The sequence below is a fragment of the Euprymna scolopes genome, chromosome 6, assembly GCF_053919585.1.
Source record: "Euprymna scolopes isolate OS-2025 chromosome 6, ASM5391958v1, whole genome shotgun sequence".
Taxonomy (NCBI): Eukaryota; Metazoa; Mollusca; class Cephalopoda; order Sepiida; family Sepiolidae; genus Euprymna; species Euprymna scolopes.
Genome location: NC_136487.1, coordinates 16,459,276 through 16,486,895, shown reverse-complemented (window position 1 = coordinate 16,486,895; position 27,620 = coordinate 16,459,276). Strand labels below are relative to the sequence as shown.

The 27,620-nt window shown below is 34.1% G+C and overlaps 1 protein-coding gene across 3 annotated transcripts in view; it reads right to left on the bottom strand.

Moving 5' to 3' along the window:
* Nucleotides 1-27,620, bottom strand: part of LOC145277536 (maestro heat-like repeat-containing protein family member 1) — a 216,739-nt gene that overhangs the window by 136,944 nt on the left and 52,175 nt on the right. For all 3 annotated transcript variants that reach the window (XM_080128991.1, XM_080128993.1, XM_080128992.1), the window contains exons 2-8: nucleotides 23,981-24,126; nucleotides 13,916-14,047; nucleotides 10,465-10,627; nucleotides 7,772-7,870; nucleotides 6,625-6,776; nucleotides 4,750-4,890; nucleotides 3,131-3,223 (exon numbers count right to left, since the gene is read on the bottom strand). In XM_080128991.1, the coding sequence (XP_079985117.1) occupies nucleotides 3,131-3,223; nucleotides 4,750-4,890; nucleotides 6,625-6,776; nucleotides 7,772-7,870; nucleotides 10,465-10,627; nucleotides 13,916-14,047; nucleotides 23,981-24,126 (926 nt within the window). The remainder of the gene's footprint in view (nucleotides 1-3,130; nucleotides 3,224-4,749; nucleotides 4,891-6,624; nucleotides 6,777-7,771; nucleotides 7,871-10,464; nucleotides 10,628-13,915; nucleotides 14,048-23,980; nucleotides 24,127-27,620) is intronic.

Sequence of the window (27,620 nt, the reverse complement as noted above, 5' to 3'; positions counted from 1 at the left end):
ACCAAATACCTATAAATCATGCTGATCGTAAATTCACTGCGTTTGAAGTAAGTGGCAAACTTTTTCAATTTACTCGTCTTCCTTTTGGCGTCACCAATGGAGTAAGTGCTTTCCAGAGGAGCATAGACTATATTATAGAAAAAGAAAATCTAACCGATACCTTTGTGTATGTTGATAACGTAACTATATGTGGGAAAAATCAAGAAGAACACGATTACAATCTTCAAAAATTCTACAAAATTGCTAAACAATATAACATCACTTTAAATGAAAATAAAAGCATAATTTCTTCTAGTTCTATTACTCTACTCGGCTACACCATAGAAAATAATCAAATAGCTCCCGATTATCAAAGACTAAAACCATTACTCGAAATGCCACCTCCGCTGAATCTTAAGTCTCAAAAAAGAATAGTTGGAATGTTTTCCTATTACTGCAAATTCATTAAAAAATTTTCTGATAAAATTTTATTACTAAATCAAAACAAAGAATTTCCACTACCTCCATCTGTATTAAAATCTTTTCAAACATTGAAAAATGATCTAAAAGACGCCACTTTAATAACGGTAGATCCAAATAAAGAATTTGAAGTAGAAACGGACGCTAGTAACTATTGCATTGCTGCAACACTAAATCAAGAAGGTCGTCCTATTGCATTTTTTTCAAGAACTCTCAATACTAACGAAATTAAGCACCATGCAGTAGAAAAAGAGGCAGCCGCTATTGTAGAAGCTCTCCGTAAGTGGCGACATTTTCTACTCGGCAGGCACTTTAAAGTCATCACAGATCAGAAGAGCATCAGCTTCATATTCGACAATAAAAGAAAATCAAAAATTAAGAATGACAAAATATGTCGTTGGCGTATAGAATTATCCCAATACAATTTCACTATAGTTTATCGACCTGGACCTGAAAATATTGCTGCTGACACATTCTCTCGCATCTCTGCTCTTACTTACAATCTACAAGATCTTCGTGATTTACATAAACAATTATGTCATCCTGGTGTTTCAAGATTAAGCCATTTTATAAGAACGAGGAACCTCCCTTTTACTTTGGATCAAATTAAGAATATTACTGACTCTTGCTCATCCTGTCAATTACTGAAACCCAAATTCGCCAATACCAATGGAGGGACTCTCATTCAAGCCATATTACCTTTTCAACGATTAAATCTTGATTTTAAAGGCCCTCTACCTACTTCTATACATGGCAACAAATATCTACTTACTCTAATTGATGAGTATTCCCGTTTTCCTTTCGCTTTTCCTTGCAGAGATATGACAAGCAAAACCATTATCCACTGTCTAAACAAACTCTTTTCAATTTTTGGTTTGCCTGACATGATACATACTGACCGTGCTTCTGATTTCTTAGCAAGAGAAATAAAGGATTTTTTACACAAAAAAGGAATTGCTACTTCTAAAACAAGTAGATATCATCCTGAAGGTAATGGACAGATTGAAAAACTCAACGGTACCTTATGGAAGGCCATTCAAACAACATTACATTCTAATCAAATGAAACTACCTTATTGGGAAGACATACTACCGGACGCACTTCATTCAATTAGATCATTACTTTGTACTGCCACTAATATGACTCCCCATGATAGACTATTTAAATATAGTCGTAAATCTGCTTCCGGAATTTCAATTCCTTCTTGGGTTAAACCAGGCCCAATATATATTAGAAACCACACTAAAACAAGTAAACATGACCCTCCTGTAACGCCTGCCACCCTAATAGATGTCAACCCCCACTACGCTTATGTTCAACTACCTTCTGGTACTGAAACCACTGTCAACGTTCGAGACTTAGCTCCAAACTCATCAAATGAAGAAAACTCTAATAATAATCCTACTACTTCAGAGACTTTATTTGAACCTTCTACTAATGAAAACATTGGTCATGAGGAAGACAAAAATCAATCGTCTGATCTTGAAGAAAATCAGATTTCACTAAAAAATAATACTGAAAATCAGCATTCCTGCCAATCTGTGCGGAGGTCGTCCCGAGTTCGACAATTCCCTAGTAAATATAAGGATTTTGTGACTAAATACTGAAAAAACTGCAGTTTGGGTTCATATGTTATTTGTAAATAAAATGATTCTTATGTGATTGTAAAAAAAAAAAAAAAAAAAAAAAAATTTGTCTATAATTAATTACCCCTTACTTGAATACTTTAGGACGGGGAAAATGTTATGATTTAATTTGTTGTTAAGAGTTACCCTCCTTGGGATTGACAGTCATAATAAAAGCGCCCTCTGTTTCATTTTCCCGCTCGATCCTTTCAAGAGCGTACGTGTATTTTACAGTTAATAAAACCTTTCTAAAAGGCAATTCTTTACTTACTGATACTATTCACTTCAATATATATATATATATATATATATATATATATATATATATATATATATATATATATAGCAGTACAGTTTGTTGTTTATCCTACTTGGATCCATCCATGAAAAATGTGTTGATATCCGAAATATTTGTCTTGAACTTTTTTTCTAATTCTTCTTGGAAAAATAGAAAGTGTTTTTGTTTTGTGGAATTTGCTTAATGATTGGTATAAAATGTGAGGGTTGGGAAGGAGGGGAGAAGGAGAAGTTAAGAGAGAGGGAAGGAGAAGAAAAGCGAAGGAGAGAGAACAGGAAAAAGAAATAGAGGGGGGGGAGAGAAAGCGTAAGAACAGAGATAGAGGCAGAAAAGAAAGAAAGAGAGAAGGCGGGGGAAGAAAAGAGAGAGAGTTGGGGGGGGGGGGCGAACGTGTTCATAATTGGAATATTCCAAACGGTTTTTATTCATATTTAATATATATAACAAATACTGACCCAACAGGTAATCCAGTAACTATGGCATCAACAAATACACAGTAACTGAATCAATTATTTAAGCTTTTAAATTATTTAATCATGTATTAAGGTTTTTTATTTCAATGAATTAAAAAGAAAACCCAAGTTTGTGGACACTTGCAATAGTTAATTATTGAAGCTGTAACGATGGAATTTTAGCATACAAATAATGAGAATAAACACAGATTATAATTGGTACCCTGGTATTATGGGTCGTTTGTTTGCTTTTGGTAGCGCTAAATAACATCTGTGGATGAATGACAATGACTTACTTGAGGGAAAAGTGTATTGTAGAGTTGCTCAAGATAAGGTTCCAAAATGATGCTGTCTTCTGAACAGGCAGCATCCAAGACCATACATAAACCCTATAAGAAAAGAGAAAATATTTTTAAAAAAACAACAAAAAAAGAACATTTAAGTAATTAAATTGAAAGTAAATATCTTCTGGTAAAATAATATTCACTTCCATTCTAAAAATAAAGAAAGGTAATTTGTATTAACTGAATATTTTTTAAAGAAATTATCTCCCCTGGTTTAAAAGGCGGAATACTGTCAGTTTTTGAAGCACGACTTTATGGTGGATATTTTTTTTTTTTTTTTTTACTTCACTGACTAGTACTTCATGTATAGGATACAAAAAATTATAATAGATTACTGTACTCTGTTTGAATCCATGTTGAATACAATGCAGAGATGTAATGGACTGAAGAAACTGAAGAAAATGAAGACATAATAGAGGAATGAGTCTTGCAGTTTTCACCTTTTTATTAATACAATAATTTTCTTTTTTTATATTAAATTACAATCTTATCTATGTCAGTCCAGTTCGATGGAAGTTCCATTTAACATGATATTTTGAAAATAAAAATTCCCTTTAGATGTGTTCAACCTTAATTTAAACATGACAGGAAAACCGTTGCCAGTAATAATCATGTTAGAAAATGAAATTGATTTGATATATTTTTTTAAAGGGTTTCAAATGTATTGTTCGTCTTTAACTTAGTGACAATTATTTACATGTTTGTTGTTTATTTGCATTGACAAGCACATATGGTTATTTTCACTTTGTTTTATTTTTCTTTATTGTTTTGTTTTACAGAGTTTTACTCTAAAAGTTTTGGTTAATAATTTTCTTAGCTAAAACTTTTGTAATTAAATTTCAGAAGTCAGAAAAATATCAGTTGTTGTCCATTTCTTTTTTACATGTATATAAAAAAAAAAGGACTAGTTTGGATGAATTACTTCCCTTTAATTAAACACATGCACATTGTCAGTGTTATAGTCATTGTGGTTAATTCATCAATTGTTAACTATTCTGCACTTTCAACTAACAGTGTCGGGAGTTAAATTCAACACACTGGTGTCAAAGCTTGTTACTCCAAAATCTGAATCATCTCAGTCTCTGAAATGCAGGCTTTTTATTCAAACCGTCAGCATCTCATTTGCATACGATCAGTGAGAATTCACATTAATTTACAGAACCATTGAGGATAAAATTAACTGGGCATCATTTTTTTTTATTTAGCAGTTAAACCCTAGAAGACATGCAGCCACATTGACACTTTTCAGACAAGTAATTTTCACACACATTACAATTTTCTGTACAGTTATGCTAAGAGAGAGAGACAAACAGAATTATACTAATAAAGAAAGTAACATGGGGTCCTTCCTGCTACCAACTGTTGAGTGCAGCTAATTATTTGCTAAAAGTAACCGCATGGGATTAAGAATGTTGGATGTATCTTAAAACTTATGGATTTTGCCTACAATTTATACTCAGATTTGAATCGATTAACTTTAAATATCATTATTGATGCTATTCTGGTTCTTACAAATATGTTTCCAAGAACTTATTCATGAGTATGATGTTTCAACTTAAATGTATACTTACCTGTGTAACATAGAATGACACTTGATTTTTTTTATACAATCCCAGAATTCCATGCAGAAGTTTAGGCAATTGTTCTTCAAGTTGGTCTCTATTCATAATGTGCGTCATTGGGCCAATTGCTTCAATCACAGCCAGTCGAAGCTTTGAGAAAAAATATAAAATAAAAATAAGATGATTTAAATTTTTTAAAATCTTTTTATTTATTTTTTTAAATTCCATTTTCACCCCAAACAATGCATAGTGCCGTTTTGATGTAGGGGACTACTATCAGGGATAGAATGAACAGGGATACTTTGTAGGGAATTGAACAGGAAAATGTTTGTTCACATTACAGTTGAACTTCTGCATGTCAGTACAGTTGGGGAAGCAGGAACCCGGAAGGGAATTCCAGAATCTAGCAGTTCTGGGTAAGAAACTATTAGAGTAGAAGGCTTTTTTACATCTAGGGATCTCTACTGTGTAGGGGTGGGACTTTGCTGCTTATCAGGTTTGACGGGGATATTTACATCGAAGGATACAAAGGCATCCACCATTAAAATACTTGTAAAACAGACAAAGAGATGCAACATTTCATCAATGGGACAGAGGTTGAAGCTTAGATGACAGTTCAGGACCTATCAGGTTGGTGACTCTCTTTTGAACCCTGTCTAGGAGTGGGAGACTAGTAGCAGATGCACCAACTCAAATGTGACAACAATACTCCATACATGGGCAAATGTTGGCCTTATAGAAGTACAGGATACTTTCAGGCGTAATTTGCAATTTAAGCTATTTAATTTCATAGTCAGTAAGTGTCTGAATTTTTTATACAAACACATTCAGAATAACAGGAATGCTATTATTTGGATTCTTCACACTACTGTTCTTATCTGGTGTAACCGCCAACCTTTTTCAGATGCTGAACTCAGGAATCTGCATTTGTTTCTAAGAAAAAATTAAAATCATTTAAAGAAAGAAAAGAAAAAGGTTGATTAGTTGATCGGGTTGAAAATTAAGGTAGGCAGTTGGGTTTAAGGTGCGAAAAGTGGGATAGAAGCAAACATCTTATCCAAGGCAACTCAGTGTTGTGTCTAGGGCAAATTCTATTTAACCCATAGATGGGACCCTGATGGGTTAGAGTGGATCTGGTAGTAATGGTAACAGTAAGGTAATTCCACATTCCATAAAGCTTTCAAATTGGGGTTTCACTATCAGATGCATTTTAAAGTTGTACCCAATATGTTATACAAACATTTTTTGAAATATTATTATTTCCTGTTTTTAATATAAACCAGGAGAAGGGGGAATATTTTAAGTTGATCTACTTTGCTGGACAAGCCAGGACACGGCTCAACTAGTTTAAATATAATTAATCAGAAATAGAAGATTGCATTACTTTATTCGTATTATTTGGATTGATGTAACCTTCAACCCTCTCCAGGTGTACCTTGTCGAACTCTGAACTGATTCTGTCAAACTCAAGAATCTTTTGAAACAGAATTTTGAACGGACCTCTTTATTTAATCCATGAGGGTAGCATGCTCTTGTTCCATCAGCCATGATTGAGTAGAAATCCTAAGTAATTTGCAATTGTATTTTGAGCATTGCCCGCACTGAGGATTGAACCTTCAACCTCCAGAAGAGTATAACTTTACAACAGAATTTTAGCAAATACTTTATCTATTATGCCATGGGTCCTTGTAACCTGTTCAAAATTACATGTATATTCCAAGTTTGATAGAAAAATTCACAAGTTCAACAAGATATACCTGCAGAATGTTAGTAGTTATATCAACCAAAACATTGTGCAAATAACACACAAGATGAGAACAGCAGTCTGAAGAATCCAAATAATATGAATAATCAATCTCAAAAAGAAATTCAGAAATTAATTACCTTAGTTTCTTTGGTTTGTAGCCAAACATTAAAAAGTATGTCATACGCTGCAAATATTTCTCCTGCAAACATGCTCTTGGATGCCGAAGGATCCGGTGATTTTTCTATGTTGGCCAAATATTCTAAAATAGATTCACTGAATCTTTGTAAAGCTGTGATACAAAAGAAAGAAAAGTCAGGAAAAATTAAATTACAAAATCATAATGAGTTTAACATTCTAGAAAGTTATCTTGTCAAATCTTCATGGTCAGAACCAAACTAAACTTTATGTAGACTAGTCATTATTGTACCATATTATTAGCAACATGACTTATCTACAATTTATTTTTAAAATTACTTAGTCAGGACCAAGCAACTGCTAATATGAAACATTTTTAAATAATCAACTAAAAATAAAAATCAACAAGGGGGATAATTCATTTTAAATTGAAAAATATAATAAAAATAGTATATATGAAGTTTTAAAATGTATTAATGAATAAAAATTAAAAACGAAAATGACTATAGTGCATAGTGTGCAATAGCGGATAGGTACAACTAATAATCTATATATTATTGCAGGTGGACATTTTTTTTTTTTCAAAAAAGAGGGAAAGGATAAAAAGACAAAGGAGGAGAAAAGAAGAGGGAAAGGAAAACTAAAAACGAAATTATCAACATACTGGAGCATATAAAAGAATGACAATATTAGAAGAAATTTTCAATAATTTTCAATTATATTACATTTATTGACCAACATAATGTGTAAGTGTTGATGTCCCTAATTTTTTAGAGTAGTATCTCTTCTTCACGAGGAAAAATAAAAAGAAATGTGAATAACTGTTTGTCGAGGCTTTCCTTTGTCTGTCTATTAAAGATGTTTTATTACAATTTATAACTCAAATTTATTTTATGGAAGAAAAATTAAGTGTAAACAATTTTTTGAAATTGAGTTATAATGAATAAATAATTTAATATTAACAAAAAATATATCAAAATATAAATATACATAATTACCAAAAGTTCAGAAGATTCTGGTTATTTCCATTCACAATTTGAGGTAATTTTTAAAAATAAGGTGATGCATTAAATGGATTTAAGTGCACTAATTTCAAATATTGTGTCATTTATAATTACACAACGCTAATCTGAAAGATATAATAGTTACCGTAGCTGAAAACCCATCTCATGTTGTCATGCTTGGCCATTCCCATCATCGGCAGCAGGGCTCCTAAGATGGCATTAATATGGGGAAGCATCTCGAATACTGCAAGAAAAAAAGTGTGATAACAAAGACATGAAAAGCCATTTTGTTTGTTTCTTTGGTGGCTCTCCAGAATTTCCGCCATGAAAAACATAACACAATAAATAAAAATATATATGATGTACATACCAGTGATGGAAAAAAAATATTGTACAACAAAATAAAACATAAATTGATCAAGTACTTTTATTTTTTAATAAGAAAATCAAATTTTATAGTCAAACTATGAGTCACAATCTTGTGACGTGATTTTGAAAGTCTGAAGGGAGGAAATAACTCCAAATAATTAAAACTTGCAAGAGTTTAGACAGCCATTCTTAACATAGGGAGGGAGATTCAGTGGAAAAATTAAAATTTGCATAAAAATTATTTTCTTATCTAATATAGAAAAGGTAAAAATGTGTGTGTATGTGTGTGTTTGTATGTCTCGCAAAAACTTCTCACAATATCGTTTTCAAACTCGATCCTTCGGACAACAAATATAAAAAAAAAAAAAGATTCATTCCTTCACCATCAACTGGGCAGTTTTGTACAAGGAGGGGGTCGCTTTTTTCGCCAACATTTTAGCAAGTCATCGTCACCGTTGCATTGACTACACTTAATTTCAATGCTCTCGATTTCCGGTTGCGCAACGGAGACATCGACTAAGACGTTACATTTTTATTTTTTTCCTTCTTCACGTTACGGGTTCGAGCTTGCCTGCCTACTACCACTTCTCTTTTTTAACACCTCTCTTAACTCAAACTACCTACTGTTGTTTTGATTACCCCCCACCTCTGCTACTATCACTTTTTTACACCCCTCCCCCCGATTACTTACTATACCTGCACACACCTGGGTAACGATTATCTTGATTAAAATCTTTAACTGTCACAAGCTTTAGATCTTCTTTCGATGCCAGAAAAGTCTCCTTGTCGTCTTCGACACGCTCATTCCACCAATGCAGGTGGAAGGACACTGCTAATATTTGTCTGAAGCCTGTGACAAGTAAAACTCTTATATAATGGTAGTCGCTATGGCACCTCTTGATATCCATATAGGGGATTGTGATTGTCCCCTGAGGGAGGCGTGCTCTAATGCAGACATGGGAGTTGCTTCAGACATTGCCTGACGATGGATCTAGAGATGAAGTGAAGCGCTATAATGATAACAAGCTTTAGATATAATAAGTCTGTGAAATTGTTTTGTGAAATTAGTTGCTAAAACATTACAACTGCATTGGAATGCTATGTCGTTGTTAACGTACAATTCTAATTTTCTCAGTCAACCTTTAGAAACTTGTAATCTTTTTCTAAAATTTTGTATAATGAATAAACAATTTCTGCTAATTTGCAGATTTTTCACAAAATGATAAAAATGATCATAGATATGGCTTATATTGAAAATCATTGTTCACAAAATTTTAAATAAAAAAATAACGTAAACATCCAAAATCATCTTATACTGCTTCAGTATTATTATTGTTATTCACTAGGAGTTCTCACACAGGTCATTATCAAAGATTGCTCACTGACAACAACCGGTGGTGTTCTCTGGTGTCTGGGTGACAAGTCTGCCCAGATTTCCAGTAATCTTCACCTCTTTCGATAACATTTGCAAATAAATTTGCATTATTGCAACAGCTGTTTGCCATTGACTTTTTGCTGGCAACAATCATTGGTCATCACTGAAATTTGAGTGGCAATAAGCCTCCCCAGTGTCCTAGTCCTCTTTGCACTCATCTAGTGAAGGTCTAGTTAGTGCATTTTCTACTTGGTCTTTCCATCCTCCTTGAACCTTCATGGCTATTTGCTGTGGTGCCAGTGCATACACTACATTTTATTTATCTTTTTTCTAATTGACAAATATCACCATAGCTTCTTTAATCTTTTGGCTAAGATCAAAATGTATTATTTGATCTGATACTAAACTTCATTTTTTTTTTCTGCCCCAGATTTACTTTTTATTATTTTTAGTTTTTGTCGTGATTGAGTGCTGCTTTTTGGAAAGCTGAATTTCTCTTCTTATTAAAAACTGACATTGTGTCTAACTTTGTCCTCATGGGGAGACAACTAAATAGGACAAGTGTCATCATCAAGCAACTTATCTTATTTTCCAATATTGATGTCACTTGATACAAGAATAACACTTAATTACAGACATCAACGGTTGAAATAATGAGATTTATTTTCATTTTTTATTTATATTTTGATAATATTATTATATGTATTGAGTGATTCTGACATGAAACAGTAAGTTTAACAAGAAAAGGAAGTAGATCTTCGATTTACATTTCGCAGCCGCATAATTCTTGCTTCCCTTATTTTGTCTTTTACTCCTCACATTCCAGGCACAATGTTTCTTACAAAGAGTGAAGAATTACTGTTTTCTTGGTCAGAATCTATTCTATTTAATACTTATCGCTGGAAATTTTTTACCTTAAAATAGCTCCTTACACCAAGTGGCTTCATGCTTTGTTTGGGGGGTGATTTCCATTAAAAATAAAATTATTTTAGATATGTTCTAGAAATCATGTTTTCATTTTTTACCACTTTTCCATTAATGTGGAAAGAGATTAATTGTCCAGTTTTAAATATTTTACTGATTACAAAATTTACCGTTTGCTGTTGCCATGTCTGCAAGAGTTTGCACAATGAAAAAATGTGGCAAGACGCCAGGCTTAAACTTTTGCATCAAAACATCCATTACTTCATTGCAGTAACGACTTCCGATGGCCACCAAAACACCACTAGCTGCAGATTGCCAATCAGGAACAATTTCCTAAAATAAAAACAAAATACAACTTTAAACGTAGAATTAGAAATTATTTTAAAAGAATTTTACATCACAATCAATTTTATTTTTATAAAATCATATTTATTTTTATAAAATCAATTTCATTTTTATAAAATCATATTTATTTTTATAAAATCATATTTATTTTTATAAAATCAATTTTATTTTTATAAAATTATAATTGATAATTGAAGCTTTAGTTGATGATGGTTGGTTAGTTGTTTTACAGCATATCAACCCTTTTCGGGTTATTTAATGCCGAATCCAAAGATTTTGAAAAAAAAATTTTTTAATAGAATATATTTGTTGTTTTCAAGTCGGTTTCTATTTAACCCATAGTTGCAACCCTAACAGGTACTACCACTCCAGGTCAGAGTGGACCTGGGAGCAATGGTAATTAAAGGGTGGTTCCATACTCCCCAAAGCCCACAAGCTGGAGCCTCACCACTGGATATAGTTTAAGGTCATATCCAGGACCCCCATTGAGGGACTTTTACCCTCTGCAAGGGGGCAGTCGGTGTATTCTAATACCCCACCAACAGGGCCTTAGTTGATGATGATGAAGAGTCTTTATACTTAAGACCAACCAATGTTGCAACCCAAGAAATGAAGACCAATTTCTGAAGCTCTTTTCACTTTAGCAAAAAAAATTATCAATTTATATTTATTCGTCATCTTCTGTATGTGTCTTTGAAGCGTATGGTCATATAATCGTTTCCCACCTTTTACAGATAATAATGAAATCTTCCACTTCCAAAGATCAGAAGAATATGTCTCTTGGCATTATACTGACGTGCAACAACATTGTCGTATTTTCGTTTTTGTTCAATATATTTGTTTCCACAAATTATTGGGTTCTATCTTTCTTCCGAACCCTTACAGGACCACAATATTTACCATAATTATATTTATTCGTTATCTTCTGTATGTGTCTTTGAAACGTATGGTCATATAATCGTTTCCCACCTTTTACACAGTCTTTTGCATTTTTTTAACGTTCTGCATGATCTTTCAAGCTGCTTTGGTTGGGCAGACAAGGCAATGTTGAATTGTATAGTTCGCTCTACATTTGCAGGTGGTTGGATCAATTTTGTAGCCCCATCTAGTCATAACTACTGCTTTCAGGCAGTTAAGTGTTTTCCATTAGAACCAGGGTGTACCTGAACTGGCGGGGGAGGGGCCTTAGAAATTTGTAAAATGTAGGATTGTACAATGAGACCAATAATTTTCTCCAGCCTATTGGATGGAGAAAATTGCTAGTCTAATTCTCAGAGTCCTCATGAGAAAGTATGTTGTACAACATCTCAACTGGTACAGCTACATCACTCGCTATCAGTCATCTGAAATGGTCTAAAGTGCATTCCACATTGAAGCTGATGGCTGAAGAGATGCAGCGGATTAGTTGATGATAACGTGGCACAGGCAAAATGGCAACGGACAGGAGAAGTTGGAAGTTATTTATGAAATATCTAACCTTAATGTGGGACAAGACGATGTAAATAAAAATAATATTATTACTAACAGTGTATATATATATATATATATATATATATATATATATATATATATATATATAAAATTCAATTTTATGAGTAATTTCTATATAATTCTAAACAGATATTTAAAAATAAAACTATGACGCATTTCAGTTTAGTTTACTGTCATGGTGTTTGTCCACCTTACAGATAATAATGAAATCTTCCACTTCCAAAGATCAGAAGAATATGTCTCTTGGCATTATACTGACGTGCAACAACACTGTCGTATTTTCGTTTTTGTTCAATATATTTGTTTCCACAAATTATTGGGTTCTATCTGTCTTCCGAACCCTTACAGGACCACAATATTTACCATAAAAACAAAAACAAAATAGAAGCAAATTAAATATTTTTATACTACAAAATTAGTGAATCAGTAGTTTAATTAAGAATGTTATTTACAATTAATGTCATATACTTAAATTAAATAAATTTATTTTGATATTTTTTAGATATTTGAAATTCAAACATTTTAAAATAACTCTCTAGTATGGTGACCTTTAACACAAGATTTTATGGTCATGCATATAGCTAAGAAATAAAATTAAGTTAGTCAGATTCTTGTAGCAAACGATAGCTTATATCAAACAATATCAATTTCAATCTGAATAGCCTCTCAATAAAAGAAATTTTCTGTTTCTTAAATAAAATAAAAAAGAAGAATTTTGCTATTTCAATCTTTTTAATCTATTTATTGTTGTTGTTATGTTTATAAAAGCATGAATAACATTTGTATATGCATGTATAATTATGATGTGACGAATGGGTAGAGCGATAGAAAATCAAATAGGAACTGATGAGAGACAAACGTTTAGTTGATCTCTAGCCAAACACTCTAAGACCAATCAAATAGGAATTTCAGCCTCTGTCCCACTGACGAAATGTAATAATAAAAAAAAAAAATAGAAACTGATGAGAGACAAATGTTTAGTTGATCTCTAGCCAAAAACACTAAGACCAATTATTGGACTGATTAAATAACATTTTAGACGCATCTTCACTTCCATGCCCATTTCTGCAGGTCACCTAAATAACCTATTGTAACAGAGCGCATATGAGCGCGTATGAAAATAGCAGCAGCAGTCAAAGGTTGGATGGCAAGCGATTGTATTAGCAGCAGGAGCAGCATTTGAACGTGTATGCAAATTGGCAAGTGTACTCGACTTGCGTCGAAGAAAAAGAAAAAAAAAGGACATAATGTGATCGAAGAGAAATAAAGTTGGCGCGAATAATATGGACGTGAAAAATGAAGTGGCCAGTGTGTCGGCAGAAGAAAGAGGGAGGTCAAAAAAGATGGACATATAATAAATGGCTGTTTATGGCTGGCGTGTAGTGGAGCAGAAGTGAGAAACTTTTAAGCTAGTGCTGAGACAGGAAAAAAAAAACAATAATAAACAACGTATGTTTAAAAAGAAAGAATGTTGACTCTGATTTTATTTATTTCCTTTGTTCATTTGTTCCTGCAATGTTACAATACCTCTTCCTAGCATGTCATCTATACAACTTCCTGTGGCCACACATCCTTCTGTTTAGGCAGCAGTTTCTTTATATTTTTAGCCAGCAGATGTATTTCTTTTCACTAATGCAGCCTTAATTTTTTGTTTTGCTTATTTAGCTACCAAATGCATTTAATATTTATGTTATTCCCAGATTAGCAAGGTCACTTTCTCAACTGATATCTGACACAAGGTTTTAAAAAACTGTTCTAACAAGGAAACTGAAGTGAAAGACTTACCTTGGAACTAGTGAGCTCTTTTGAAGCCTGATCAATTATATCAGCTGCAAGTCTCATGTCTAAGTTATTAAGGGTTTCCTTAATTACACGTTCCATGCAATTCAAAATGGCAACCCTGTGCGACACTGGAAGCTGTAGAATAGAAACAAAATAATAAAAATTTTTAAAAATCAGATGTATACAAAATAATCCTGCTACATTAATAACCTTACAATATTAGAGTCAACAAAGGTGATCCTCCATGGGAGTAAGTATTTAGTACCTTTCCATGAGGATAATGTATATAGCATTATTATAAATGAGGAGAATATATATAACATTTTAAATGGAAGCCCCTCTTGTATTCGTTTCCATTACTTTTATTGTTCTGCAAATGAAAAGCATACAGATGGAACTCAATACCATGGGGGTACACAGAATAAGGAGAAACCATGTCCAAATATATTATACGTTTTTTTTAACACATTCACAGAATTCAAGAATAATATAACATACAATGAAAGGAATGTTATTCATATTCATGGTCGTCTCTACCATATGAGGTAGGTATAGAATATGGAATTCGGCCCAATGTGGAGAAAACATGCTTTTTCTTCTTTTTCTTTTACATGGGCATCACCACTTATCAAGGCCAAGAGGCCACTCGAAGATAAGAGTTAAAGAGTGTACAGTAGAAATTGGACAATATAGTAATCGTTAGTAATGAAAATTCGGTAAATTTGTTAACTTATACGGAACAGCTCATCAAAAACTTGTTTACGTTAGACTTGAAGACAACCATATTGTAGTCAGCTAGGAAGACGGAAGACAATTCCATAGGTGTGCGGTTCTAAAAAAGAAGCTTTGCTCATGGAATCTATGTTTAGGTTTAGGCACAGATAAAGAGTGGGAGAAATTATTGATAGTGTTTTCTGCTAGACAGGTGTTTTTTGTGAAAGTTTGGCGAGAGGGGACCATAGATTGGAGCTCAGCTGAGCACCTGCCATGAAAATAACGATAAAGCAGAGACAAACTCGCAACATCTCTTCTGTGTAAAAGAGGTTGAAAGGCAGAGAAAAGGACATCCCCCACGAGGCTACGAAGTCTATTTTGAACTCTATCAAGGTAGGATGTCCTTTCTAGCAGCTCCTGCCCAAATGTGGCAACAGTACTCCATCCTTGGACAGATCTGGCTCTTATATAGATAGAGAATTGCATCAGTGAGATATCTACTGGATTGATAGAAGGATCCCACCATTTTTCCAGCGGCCTTGGCAACAGATTTAATGTATGTGTTCCATTTAAGATCAGAAGTAAAGGTCAAGCCCAGAAGCTTGTCAAAACATGAAGACTACCCAAGATGAGAGCCATTCATTTCAATTGATGCCAGATGGGGATCAGAGTGTTGATGATGTAAAGATAGAAGCTTGGTTTTAGATGCATTAAAAGTAACAAGCCACCTCTTTCCCCATTGTACCACTTGCTCAAGATCAGAGGAGAGAGAATTAGAAAGAACTTGGTCGTTTACGGTCTTAGATGTGCTACCATAGATAGTAGTGTCATCAGTATAAATGTCTATGAATGATGTAAGGATGTGACTTGGAAGATCATTAATGTAGATCATGAAGAGAGTTGGGCCCAGGATGGACCCCTGAGGGACTCCAGCATTAATACTGTGAGCTTCTGATTTCTACCCATCAACCACTACTCTTATGAGCCTATCAGATAGAAATGATTTAATAATTGAGAAGACATTTCCAGTTATATCATAGCTGGAGATCTTGTGAAGTAAACCTTTATGCCATACTATATCAAAGGTCTTTGATATGTCAAGAGCAATTGCCCTAGAAAGGTAGCCCCCAACGAGAGATTCGCTAATTCTATGAGATATAACTGTAAGCACATCTGCTGTAGATCTAGCGGAACGGAAACTATATTGCATGTCACTAAGAAGGTTATTTTTGTTGAGATGGTTGATTACTTCTGTATTTAACACAGATTCCAGCAACTTACTCATGACATACAGGAGACTTATTGGCCTGTACTAAGAGGGAGATGAGCGATCACCTGAATTCTTAAATACAGGGCACACTAATAAGATTTTCCAGGGTGATGAGAAGCAACTTTCCTTAAGACAACGTTTAAACAGTTTTGTAAGGGTGGGCGCTAGTTCTGGTTGAAGTCTTGAGTACTATAATTAGAATACTGTCAGAGCTGGTTGCTTTACTGGAATCAAGGTTTTTGATTAGCTTGGCAACATCATGAACAGATATTTGTATATCACATAGCGTGTTTTCTGATACAGGAGGAAATATTGGAGGTTGGCGGCCTTAGTCACAAAGGGTAGAATTAGCTGCAAAGTTCTTGGTAAAGAGTTTGGCTTTGTCTGATGCTGACGAGATTACCTCAGGTCCATTTATGATAGTTGGGATAGAACACACACTTCTGTTCAGGATTCTGTTTGCTATTTGCTAAAACTGGCGGGTACCAAGCCGCTGCTCAGCTACTTTGGACTTGACGGACTGAGCATACAACTCTCTTGCATTCTTTATTACTTTTTTACAGTGGTTGCTGGCAGTCCTGAAAGCGGCTTTAGTCTCAGTACATCTATTACGTTGGAAGCAATGGAAAAAGTGATTTCTGTGTGCAATGGCAGCAGCACATTCTGGAGAGAACCACAGCTGGCTGTTAGGTTTTTGCTGGAATTTTTTCGAGGGTATGAAACGGTCTATACCTACAATTAACCATTCCATCAGCTCTGATACTATAGAGGACACATCCTTTTTAAACATGGAACATAGAGGTAGATCTGATATAAGTGTACGGAAGATATCCCAGTCAACTTTCACATTCTGATGTCTGAGGCTCTCCCTTCAAGGGGAAGTAACCCACTGATGTCTTAGGAACTGATGTTCTTCTCCTTTATTCCTTTACAATATCTTACAATATCACCTTTATTTGGGATGACTCTATAATAATTAACTTATTTATTAATTTAGTCATGGTCTGATATTTATTATTGAGTCATTCAAGCTGCACTGAAATTCATTAACACTTTTTTAAAAAGTTTAATATTGTTTTTAATTTATAATATTGAATTCTAACTTTTTTTCATTAAAAATGTTTGATGTTTTTTTCATTGTAGACAACTACCCTGTGGGTATCAACCCAAAGTAAGAGTTTCCTGAATAACTTCCCAGTTACATTTGTTGTCCGACAAGACTAGGTAAATATGATATTTTTGTCCGTTTTGTGGCACCACTCACTCGTCCTTGTAGTTGCATGGATAGTCTGGCATGTCTGTAGAATCGGTAAATGTTTTGTTGTGATTCTTTGTTCTATTTTGCCTTTTTTTTTTCATTTACAAAATTCTATCATGAATCTCACGCATCGTTTTCAAAACAATTCTTTTGTTGTATTTGTTTTCAATATTTTTATCTCTCTGCAAATGAAAAACATGGAACTCAACGCCACTGGGGACACAGAATAAGGAGAAACTACGCTTAAATACATTTTATTCCCACATTAACAAATATAATAAAGGCATGTAACATAGCATACTGTTTTATTCTCATGGTGTGTGTGTGAGCCAGGATGCAGAAACATTCACCTGGTATCTTACATATTCCAAATGGGAGATCTTTTAAGATTCTGGCTGTCCTTTTAAGTGCAATTGTTTGAATCTCTCTTGCACTTGGTTCACCGGGTATATTTTGAAATTCTTTTTCAGGAGTTCAGTTCCTCCTATAATTACTGGAATGATAGAAATCTATACAAGATTTCAGTTTCTTTTCATGCCATATATGAAACCTTGGTATTTCATTAGCTTTTCCATCATTGGGGGACATTAACTTCTACTACTGTTGTTTCTATTGGTGTTGTACAAACTTGTGTCACTTAAATCCATCGAAATATCTCAAGGTTTCCGAGTCATCTTTATTTGTTAACATTCCAAAGAGCAAATGTGCGAGGAAGGCGTGGTCACATGTGCAGACATAATCGATTGGAAGCACACAGCCATGATTTCACACACAGGTGGCAAAAATCTAATCTTAACACGGTTATGATGTTCTAACTTAATCTGATAGAGACATTTTCTGGTAAAGATTTAAAGAGCAGCCCATCATAAGAAAAAGTGCTAGAAAAGGTGCACTAAACATTGCCTATGAGAACCGAGCTGGTTAGTTTACTACGACTAACAATAATTCACTATAGCTGGGACAACAGAAACAAGACATTTTCAGGGAGTAAGATGAAATCGAACATATGTTGCTGGAATGTCAAAACTCTTCTTGATAAGAGGTGCACATCCAAAGCAATAGACAGAACTAGTTATGAAAGAGTTGCAAGGATTGAACATCAATATAGCAGGTCTCTCTAAAACACATCTATTGAGAGAGGACCAAGTTACTGAAATTAGTTTACACACTTTTCTAGAAAGGTAAACTAGATGGCATGAAACAGGATGGTGGCATTGGTTTTGCAATCAGATACACCCTCGTTGACAAGATTGAACATCCAACCAGAATCACTGATTGTCTCATAAAGGTCAAAGCTTCTGGCATGTGGTCAATACTTGTCAATTCTATCGGTGTATGCACCAACTATGCAATCCACAGATGAAAGCACCATATCCTTCTATAAGAATCTTTGAAGTATCATTGAAACTTTACCAATGAGAAGATGATTGCTCTTGGCGATTTCAATGCACGAGTCGGTTAAGAACATGGCACGTAGGATGAACTCAGTCACTACGATATTGGCAAAGGTTAATAGTAATGGTTTATTTCAACTGCAACTCTGTTCAGAATTTAATCTTGTTGTCTTGAATACGTTCTTCCAATAAAAGTGTAAGCATAAAGTCACATGGACATCTCCCCCGCTCAAAGCATGGACACACGATCAACTTTATATTAACACATATGAGTGACATGTGCATGTATTACAAAGTGTTGATTGTTACACCAAACTGAAAAATCCTGCAATTTGCATGGCTTTAAATAAAAAAAAATTAAATACAATTAAGTTTGATGATACCTGGGAAACTTTTAAGGATCAGATATATACTTCTGGTGTAGAGATCCCCAGTCTGAAGAAGTCTGTACCCAGGAACCGATTTGATGATAAAAATCAAGACATTATGGCTCTCTCAGAAACTTAAAAGATTCTTCATGAAACTTTTTTTAATTACAATCTCAAAAACAGAGCAGACGTTGAAAGAAACTTAGGAGCATAAGGCGGTTCTACAGAGGGAGCTTAGGAAAATGAAGAAGGAGTGGTGGTCCAAGATATCTGCAGATGTTCAATCTGCTTACAACTGGATCATCATATAAATCCAGAGATTCTATTTCCATATTTTTCTAGTAAGAAGTCTTTCTTTAAAGACATTCAATACTTATGGAAGGGTCCACATGAAGGTTGCCAACATCCAAAGTGAAAGTAGTTTATGGAACAAACTGGATTCAAACTTAGGGCATCCAGGTCATCAGTCCATGTCGTTAATGACTGAAGCACTATCACCTCCTCTTATCACAGGAAAGACACCTAAAAAATATATAGCTTCCTTAAGCAGGTCTTTGTACTTCTACTGTCCAAAGATAAGTCAATTCTCATCAAAGATCCAGATAAAATCAGAATGCTGGAGGGAGCATTTTGTTGATTTATTTTTCAACCATCAACTTCAATATTCTTTATTACATGGATAAGTTGCCCTCAGTTGATGAGGTGGTCGCAGTCATGAAACAGGTAAAAGGTATGGAAGTCCATATCCCCATCGAGTTGCTCCAACATGGATGGAGGCATGTAGCAATGCATTACATATGTTGATCAAAAAGTTTTGGTTGGGATCACCAGTGTTACAAGATTGAATTTAAGACCTATTAGTTTCTATTTTCAAAGAATCTGATTGTGATTACCACCATGGGATAATGCTTCTTGAATTGGCAGGGGAGGTGCTGGTGAGAATCTTGTTAAATAGGCGCATTGAAAATATTTATCTGTTAGTTGTTACTGAAATGCAATGTGGTTTCACTGAATGTAGAGGAACTGTGGATATGATATTCACTGCAAGACAGTTGAATAAAAAAAAGTGTATTGAACAACAGATGCCATTTTATCAGGTATTTTTGGGCCTTACAAAGGCACTTGACAGCACAGAGAGAAGCTTTGTAATTCTTGCGAGCATTGAATGTCCTCCTACTTTTGTCAAGATGGTTCAAGAACTGCACAGAAACATGTTGCATTCAACAGGCAATTATCTAGGGAGTTTGCTGTTGACAGCAGTGTGAAACAATGGGAATATTTTGGCTTCAGCTCTATTCTCCATTTAATTTGCAATGCTTTTTGCATATGCATTTAAAGATTGTGATAAAAGGTGTACTCCACTGAAAAAGACATAAAGTGGAACGATAAAATTGTCGCCTTAGAAAAGACGACATGATTCGATTTCTGTTTGATTTTTTGTTGTTGCAGACCATTTACTAGTTGTTTACAAATCCCAAGAGCGATAGGAGCCTTCTCTTATGTCTGAAAGTGACACAATGTTCATCTAGCGAGATTAGAGATGCATTGCTATACAATTCATGCTCTCTACTGATCCAAGTTATGACAACAGAAACATTACCAGCACCCTTAAAATGCATCGCTGGATTGCCACAAATACAGGGACATGCCCAGGGTGATGAAAACAAAGTTTCTGGCCACGGTCTGGTTTCAAGTGAAAGCCACATCATGCCACCTCACATCTTCGAAGTTGGTTTGTAAGTCAACACCACAGTGTGATGAAGAGCATGGTGATCTCCAGGTGCAATCAGGTGGCTGCTGACAAACCCTGTGCTAGCCCACAATCCAAACAGACCGAAGCTTGGCTTCAGAAGGAGTGCTATGACTTTGTACCCTTCTCTCACTGGCCCTCCTCCTCCCCGACCTGAACTACATTTGGTCATACATCGAGAACATGACCTCCCACAACATGACCTCCCACAACACTAAAGCCAGCCTAATCGCTGCCATCTGCTGAGTATTCATCGAGCTCCTGCTGGTGCCGGTGGAAAAAGCGTGTTCCCAGTTCTGGAACTGTATTGAGACAGTGATTGAGGCTGAAGGCAGCTACATTGAATAGATATCAGCTCTACTACATAATCAAGTTACCTGAATTGATTTTTTTCAATAAACGTTTTAAAATAAAGTTGTAGTTTTCTTTCAGGCGACAACTTTCTCGTTCCACTCTGTAATAATGAATTATTTCTCAGCAGCATGATATCTTTAGCTTAACTATCATCATTAAGAAGATAAAAATGATGTTCATTCCTGCACCTAGCACTTCATACATCAAACCAAATATCTATGTGAAAGAAAAAAAGCTAGGTGTTGTGGACACATTTGTGTACTTTGATAGTACAGTCTGCCTGAATGCAGTGATATATTTGTTCAAAAGGCCATGGCAGGTGCTCGTATGAACTCCAATCTCTGGCCCCCCCTCGCCAATCTTTCACAAAAACACCTGTCTAGCTGAATCCACTGTGAAAAATTTCCCCCACTCTTTATCTGTGCCTAAATCAAAACGTGGATTCCATGAACAAAGCTTCTTTCTTAGAACTGCACGCCTGTGGAACTCTGTTCCGTCTGCCTGCTTCCCACCGGACTACAACTTGAATGTCTTCAAGTCCAACGTTAACAAATTCCTAATGAACCGCCCCCTTAAGTAAACACTTCATCAAATCTCCACACTAACGTAATGTACTTGCAATAACCCTTATCCCTGAGTGGCTTCCGGGCCTTGATAAGTGGTGATCACTGTGTAAAAAAAAAAAAAAAGGCCAGCAAACCATTTGAAACACTTGAAAAGTAAGCGTGATGTGATCGTGGAATCAAAACCAATATTAGTGTTTACTCAATTTGTGTATTGTCTGTTTTACTTTATTCCTCAGAGTGCTAGACAACACAGCATCGGCATTTACAGTAACTTGGAAGATTCCACCAGAAATGCCTCAGATGGATTCTGAATGTAAAGTAACAGTCACTGATACCTGACACGGACATACTAAAAAAAAAACAAAAAAACATTGAAGCAATGGTCATGAGGTTCAGATGGTGGATGTGAGACTACCTAAACAGTCATTTTATAGCGAGCTTTAAATTGGAAAATGTTCCCTGCAAGATATTACAACTATTGCATAAAAGACAATCTTACCGCCTTCTATTTCGAATTGGAGAAAGCTAGTTAGAAATGGAACTGAAGTTTTTGAAACGGAAAGAATTGAATATGCCGAGTTTGAGAGAAATCTTAGGAAAGGTAATGTGTCAGTTTTACCTAATCAAATGTGAAGCTTGTAGCTGAATACTATTCTTGAAAGCTGTTTACAGCAACCAAAAAAAATCACATATAAGCAAAGAAAGCAGAAACCTCCCACCTCAACCGAAAAACACTTGTATGGTCTCTTCACAGAAATGTAAAACATCAGCTGGACTACAAAAGCATTTAAGTGCAAACTACTCCACAAACAAATTTAGTAAACCCTGTTTTAACCCTTGACTTTGTCTGTTAAATATGTGTCAGACTGTGCCAGTCAGCTGCTGGTCAGAAGAAGAGTCACCTTCGGGCCCACAGATAGTGTCTGGGTATAACTGACAATCAACACACCAACTACAGTAATATCAAAATGAACATGAAGCAATTGTCATGTGATGCTGGTTTACATTGGTGATCTTTTATACCAATGCATTTCAGGTGAAAAGATTACATACTTACGTGTCATGATGAAATTAGTATAAATCCCAAAAATTTATGGAAAAAAAATGATCATGTAGAAGATATGCTAGATGTAGTTTTAACACAAAAAGTCACAATCACGTTCTGAAATGTGTTGATGTCAAGGGTTATCTCCTTTGTCATACTGAATTGATCGTGCAGATAAAAGTAATTCAATGAATTCTATTTTTACTAGTAATTATTTTTCTACTAGTTCACTTTTTGTAATTTTGTGAATTTATATTAATTTCAACATGACATGTAAATATGTAATAATGTTTTCACCTGAAATGTGTTGGTTTAAAAGATCACCAATGTAAACAAACACTGTTTATTTGTTACAGTGATGCTAGAACTGCACAATGTGCTGGAGAGAAAATATGTGTTTGTTTGTGGATTAGAATTCAACTGTTGAAGTCATTAGAGATGGGGAAATCAGAGTCAGAGTCTGTAATTTTGATAGGAATTGAAGTCAGTTTTTTTAAAACTGATATCAGAGTTGGAAATCACTTTTCTAAAAGAACTCAAAATCTATGTGATTTTGTTTAGTATTATGTGATTAGGACCTTTTTAAAATTTATTTTTATTGACCTTATTATTATTAATATTTATATTATTATTAGTTAGTCCCTGGTTGACAGGCATTTGTGCAATTTTAGTTTTTGATGGAAGTTTTTTATTTTATTTTCATTTTTGGAGATATTCAATGGGAACAGGGAAAATAATTCAAGAAATTCTTACAAAAGTTTAAATTTTATAAAGTAAAAAGAAAATTTCAAACACTTTACAATAATGACTGTTCAAAAACTGTTTATGAATATTGAAGATTATTTTTATTTATTACAAAAGTTTAAATTTGCAAAAAGGTTTTGTTAAGCCATACATTTTCAGATAATAAGTACTTTTATTTATTTCAGAAAATAAATGCTGATTGTAATTTATTTTGAAATTCTAATTATTTTAGAAAACCTCAAATATTTCATTTTAATTCAATAAATGTTCAGATAATTAATGTTTTATTTTGTGTTATATTAATTTTTCTTTTGCAACAGGTTATTTGAAAATTTAACATTTTTGTGAGAAATTCTTGAATTGTCTTCCTCTGTTCCAACATCTTCAAAAAGTGAAAACAAAAATATTGTCCTCAAAATCTAAAATGTACAAACTGCCAAAGTTCAGATTTTTTTCTTTTTTTGCAGATGGAGGGGCGTATTAGTTGCATGTGACCAGGTCTATTGCAAGGTTACTGCACTATACTTTACTAAAAGAATAATTCTAACTTTTTAAAAAGTGGAGAACACCTGCAAAGATAAGTAAAATGAAGATGCTATGCTTACCTTTGAATTTTTCTTCAGGTAATAGTAGCAGGAGCTGAGTACCAAATCTGACTTCTTTTTGCCCAGGTCAACCAAGGAATCTCGAATAAGCCCTTCTGCTTGTTCATCTTTGTCACAAAGAGAATCTATCAGAGCCAACACTAAATCTGAAATAAAACAAAGACATTAAGATTATTAATTAATTACGCACAAAGAGTTCCTGTTATATATTCGGACCCTACATCAGTAAGTAGATTAAGTTAGCTAGGATAGATTTTGGCAGGGGGTCACAATAGTACATGTCAGGATAACTGGCGGCGAATGGAAATTTACCCAAAAGCAGGTGATGTGATTGAAGCATAGACCAAAGGTCAACTTCCTAGAAAAACTTGCTAGAAATGCAGGTGTTGAACGATATGCTGATAAAAATAACATTACGTATTCAAGACAACAGAGTTTCTGGTCAGTCTCTCATGAGAAGCGGTACAGGCGATATATCCAAGAATGTAATGATCTAAGCTGAAGTTACCAATGCCTCTGTTTATGGACACCAATCCAAAAAGATAAGATTTCCAAACAAAGTAAAATTTCAGAGGGAGGAAATGTGAAGAGATAAAAACACCCCTCACTAACAGAATGAACTAGTCTTAAAGCACTATAAATAGTATGTATATACTTATTGAGTAAATGAAAATGTAATTGATTTTATTTAAGTTTCAGAGAATGGGGAGGATTGGCTACACAGATTAGCAAACTAAAACTGGATTCAGAAACACAAAAAAAACAACAAAAAAAACAGTGTGATTCGCTCATCATTTCTGAAAGATTGTTATATTTTCTTTCTGTTAGCGTTTATATCACATATTACGTTAGTATTAGTTATTATCATTAGCATGAATTATTGATGGAACAATACCAATATTTTCCCCAATTCCAGTACAATTACAAATTCTCTTTTAAATTATCAGGTTGACAGAAAAGTTCTTGTGATTTTTAACTTTTAAATTCAGATGAACATATTTCAGCTCAAACAAAAATTTATTGATCGAAATAAGGACCATCAGAATCAACACACTTTTGCCAACGCAAAACAAGTGTATTTATGCCAGTAACTTAAAAATCTTGCAGAAAGTCATCAAAAGGCTTTAAAAAGTAGTAGTCGGTAGGTGAGAGGTCTGGAGACTATGGTGGATGAGACAGAGATTCATAGCCCAATTCGTTGAACTTCTGCAGGGTCGGTTTAACAATGTGCAGTTGGGCATTATCACAGAGAAGAGTTGCGCCTTTTCTGTTGATTAATACTGGGTGTTGTTGAAGTTTCTGATGCATTTCATCCATTTGTTGACAGTACTTCACTGTAATGATTTCGCCTGCAATCAAAAAATTGTAATGGATGAAACTGGACACAGACCACCAAACAGTCAGCCTGACCTTCGTTTGGTTCACCTCTGGCTTCGAGAAGTGTTGTGAAGCTTTGTCAGCATCTAACTACTGAGCTGAGTATTGCCGGTTGTCGTAAAGAACCCACTTTTTTTGATTGCAAGTCACAACCCGGTCAAGAAACAGGTTGTTCTTGTTTCATAAAAAGAAGGGAAGATAACACTTCATAAGGTGTTTCTTTTGGTTGTCGTTCAATTTGTGAGCTACTCATTTATCAAGTATTTTGTCTTTCCAATCTCTCTCAAGTGGTTTGAAATCGTCGTACACATTATGTCTAATTTAGAAGCAAGTTCTCAAACTGTTGTGCATGGATTGGCTTTGATCGTTCTCAATATCTGATGGCCGACTACTACAATCATCATCTTCAAGACTCATCACCGTAATGAAATTTCTTAAACCGCCATTGTGCTGTACATTCAGTTGATATCACGAGCTGTTTCAGCAGCTTTTCAGCCTAGCTTGAATTGAAAAAAGAAAATTGTGCGAATATGCTTTTTTCCATCTTGTATTCAATGTTCCGAAAAGAAACCATAATTGTTTTAAAACGATTGTAATTTAAACAATTAGATAGAGCAAAAAACACTCTTTAAAATAATATATAAAGTAAATTATTATTATAACAAACATTTATTCAAAAATACATCGTTTCAAATCAAAACAAAAAATTCCGCAAGAACCTTCTTGTCAACCTAATACCAATTCCGATACAATTACAGATTTCCATTCTTTTTTAAATTTAAAAGTATTTTTTTATAGAATTGTTTTGTTTTTTTTTAATTTTAAGATTAACATAAAGACAAATCATATATTTTCACAAAAGCATAAGTATACTTGGGGAGTGGGAGAGGCATACACAGATCCTTTTATTTTTTTTCTAATCTTTTTCCTGTAAAGGATTAAAAATAGTCATTTGATAAACTCATTTTATCTATAATTTTCACTTGTGCCATGTTTTCCCCTATTCATCAACTTGTGCCATGTGATGTATAGATTTTAATTTTACATTTTAGTTTGAAATCAATAAATATTTAGTACTAGCAATTGAAAATTACATTTCAAACAAAAACAAAAAGAATCATTTTCGAATCGGAAATTTAGCTAAACTTTTTCTGATTCCAATACCTCAAAAAGTCCTGATTTTTCAGATTCCTGATTCTGAGGAATCATTCTGACAACAGCATGAATGTACATTTTGAGATAAACATTTTTTTTTTGAAAGGGGAAAATATCATGAATGCATGATGAAAGTTAAAATGTTGAGAACCACTGTCATGACTAATGTGCAACGCACATCTGCTGTAAATGAGACAGACATTTACAATATATATATATATATATATATATATATATATATATATATATATATTGTAAATTTCTGTCTCATTTACAGCAGATGTGCATTGCACATTAGTCATGACAGCCGAAAGTAACTTTTTCCATGAAATTCAATCATTTAAACCAGTTTTGATATATCATTGCTCGAGGTCATCTTTGAATGAGTCATTCAAACTCTCTCTCAACCATTTTCTTGTCTACCCTCAAATGAGAAGTTCAACAATCATTAATTTGAAAAGATAGAATTGCAACAAAGCCACTGACACGTATGCAAATGACCAAACTGTGGCACGAGTGTGATGTCACACAAATAAATGGATATATACACATTGGGATCAGAGGAAGGTGGAGAGAAAAAAAAGGAGGAAAATAAGAGGAGAGAGAGTGTGTATCAGCATGAAAGAAACTTAACTTGTCAATCCTCTGAACCTTTGCAAGATGTCAGACAACCATGAACTAGAAAAGTTTTAAACACATAACTGCCAGTTACAGCTGCAAACTAAGAAATTATTAATTAACCCAGAGAGGGAAAAGCAGGAATGTGACCATATTCTGATAGCTTTGAATATATGTGTAAGTGGCTTGGAGTTGAAACGACCGGTAATAAATATCTTTTCTTTCAACAGAAAAAAGAAACTTGTTTCTTTGCAAGACTTTTATACACAACGTTGGATCAGAGTTAAAATGTAACACCCACGTTACAGAATGTTGGAAGTTACATCGGCCAAAATGTTGTGAGACTAACAGTCAAGTTAAGATGAAAAGTTTGAATAATCCAAAGAAAACAAAATATCAAAACTTTTAAAATATAAATGAAGTTTTGTAAAGCATGCAGCATTTTTTAATTAAAAAATTAAAATAATTATATCTATTTATAATTGTAATT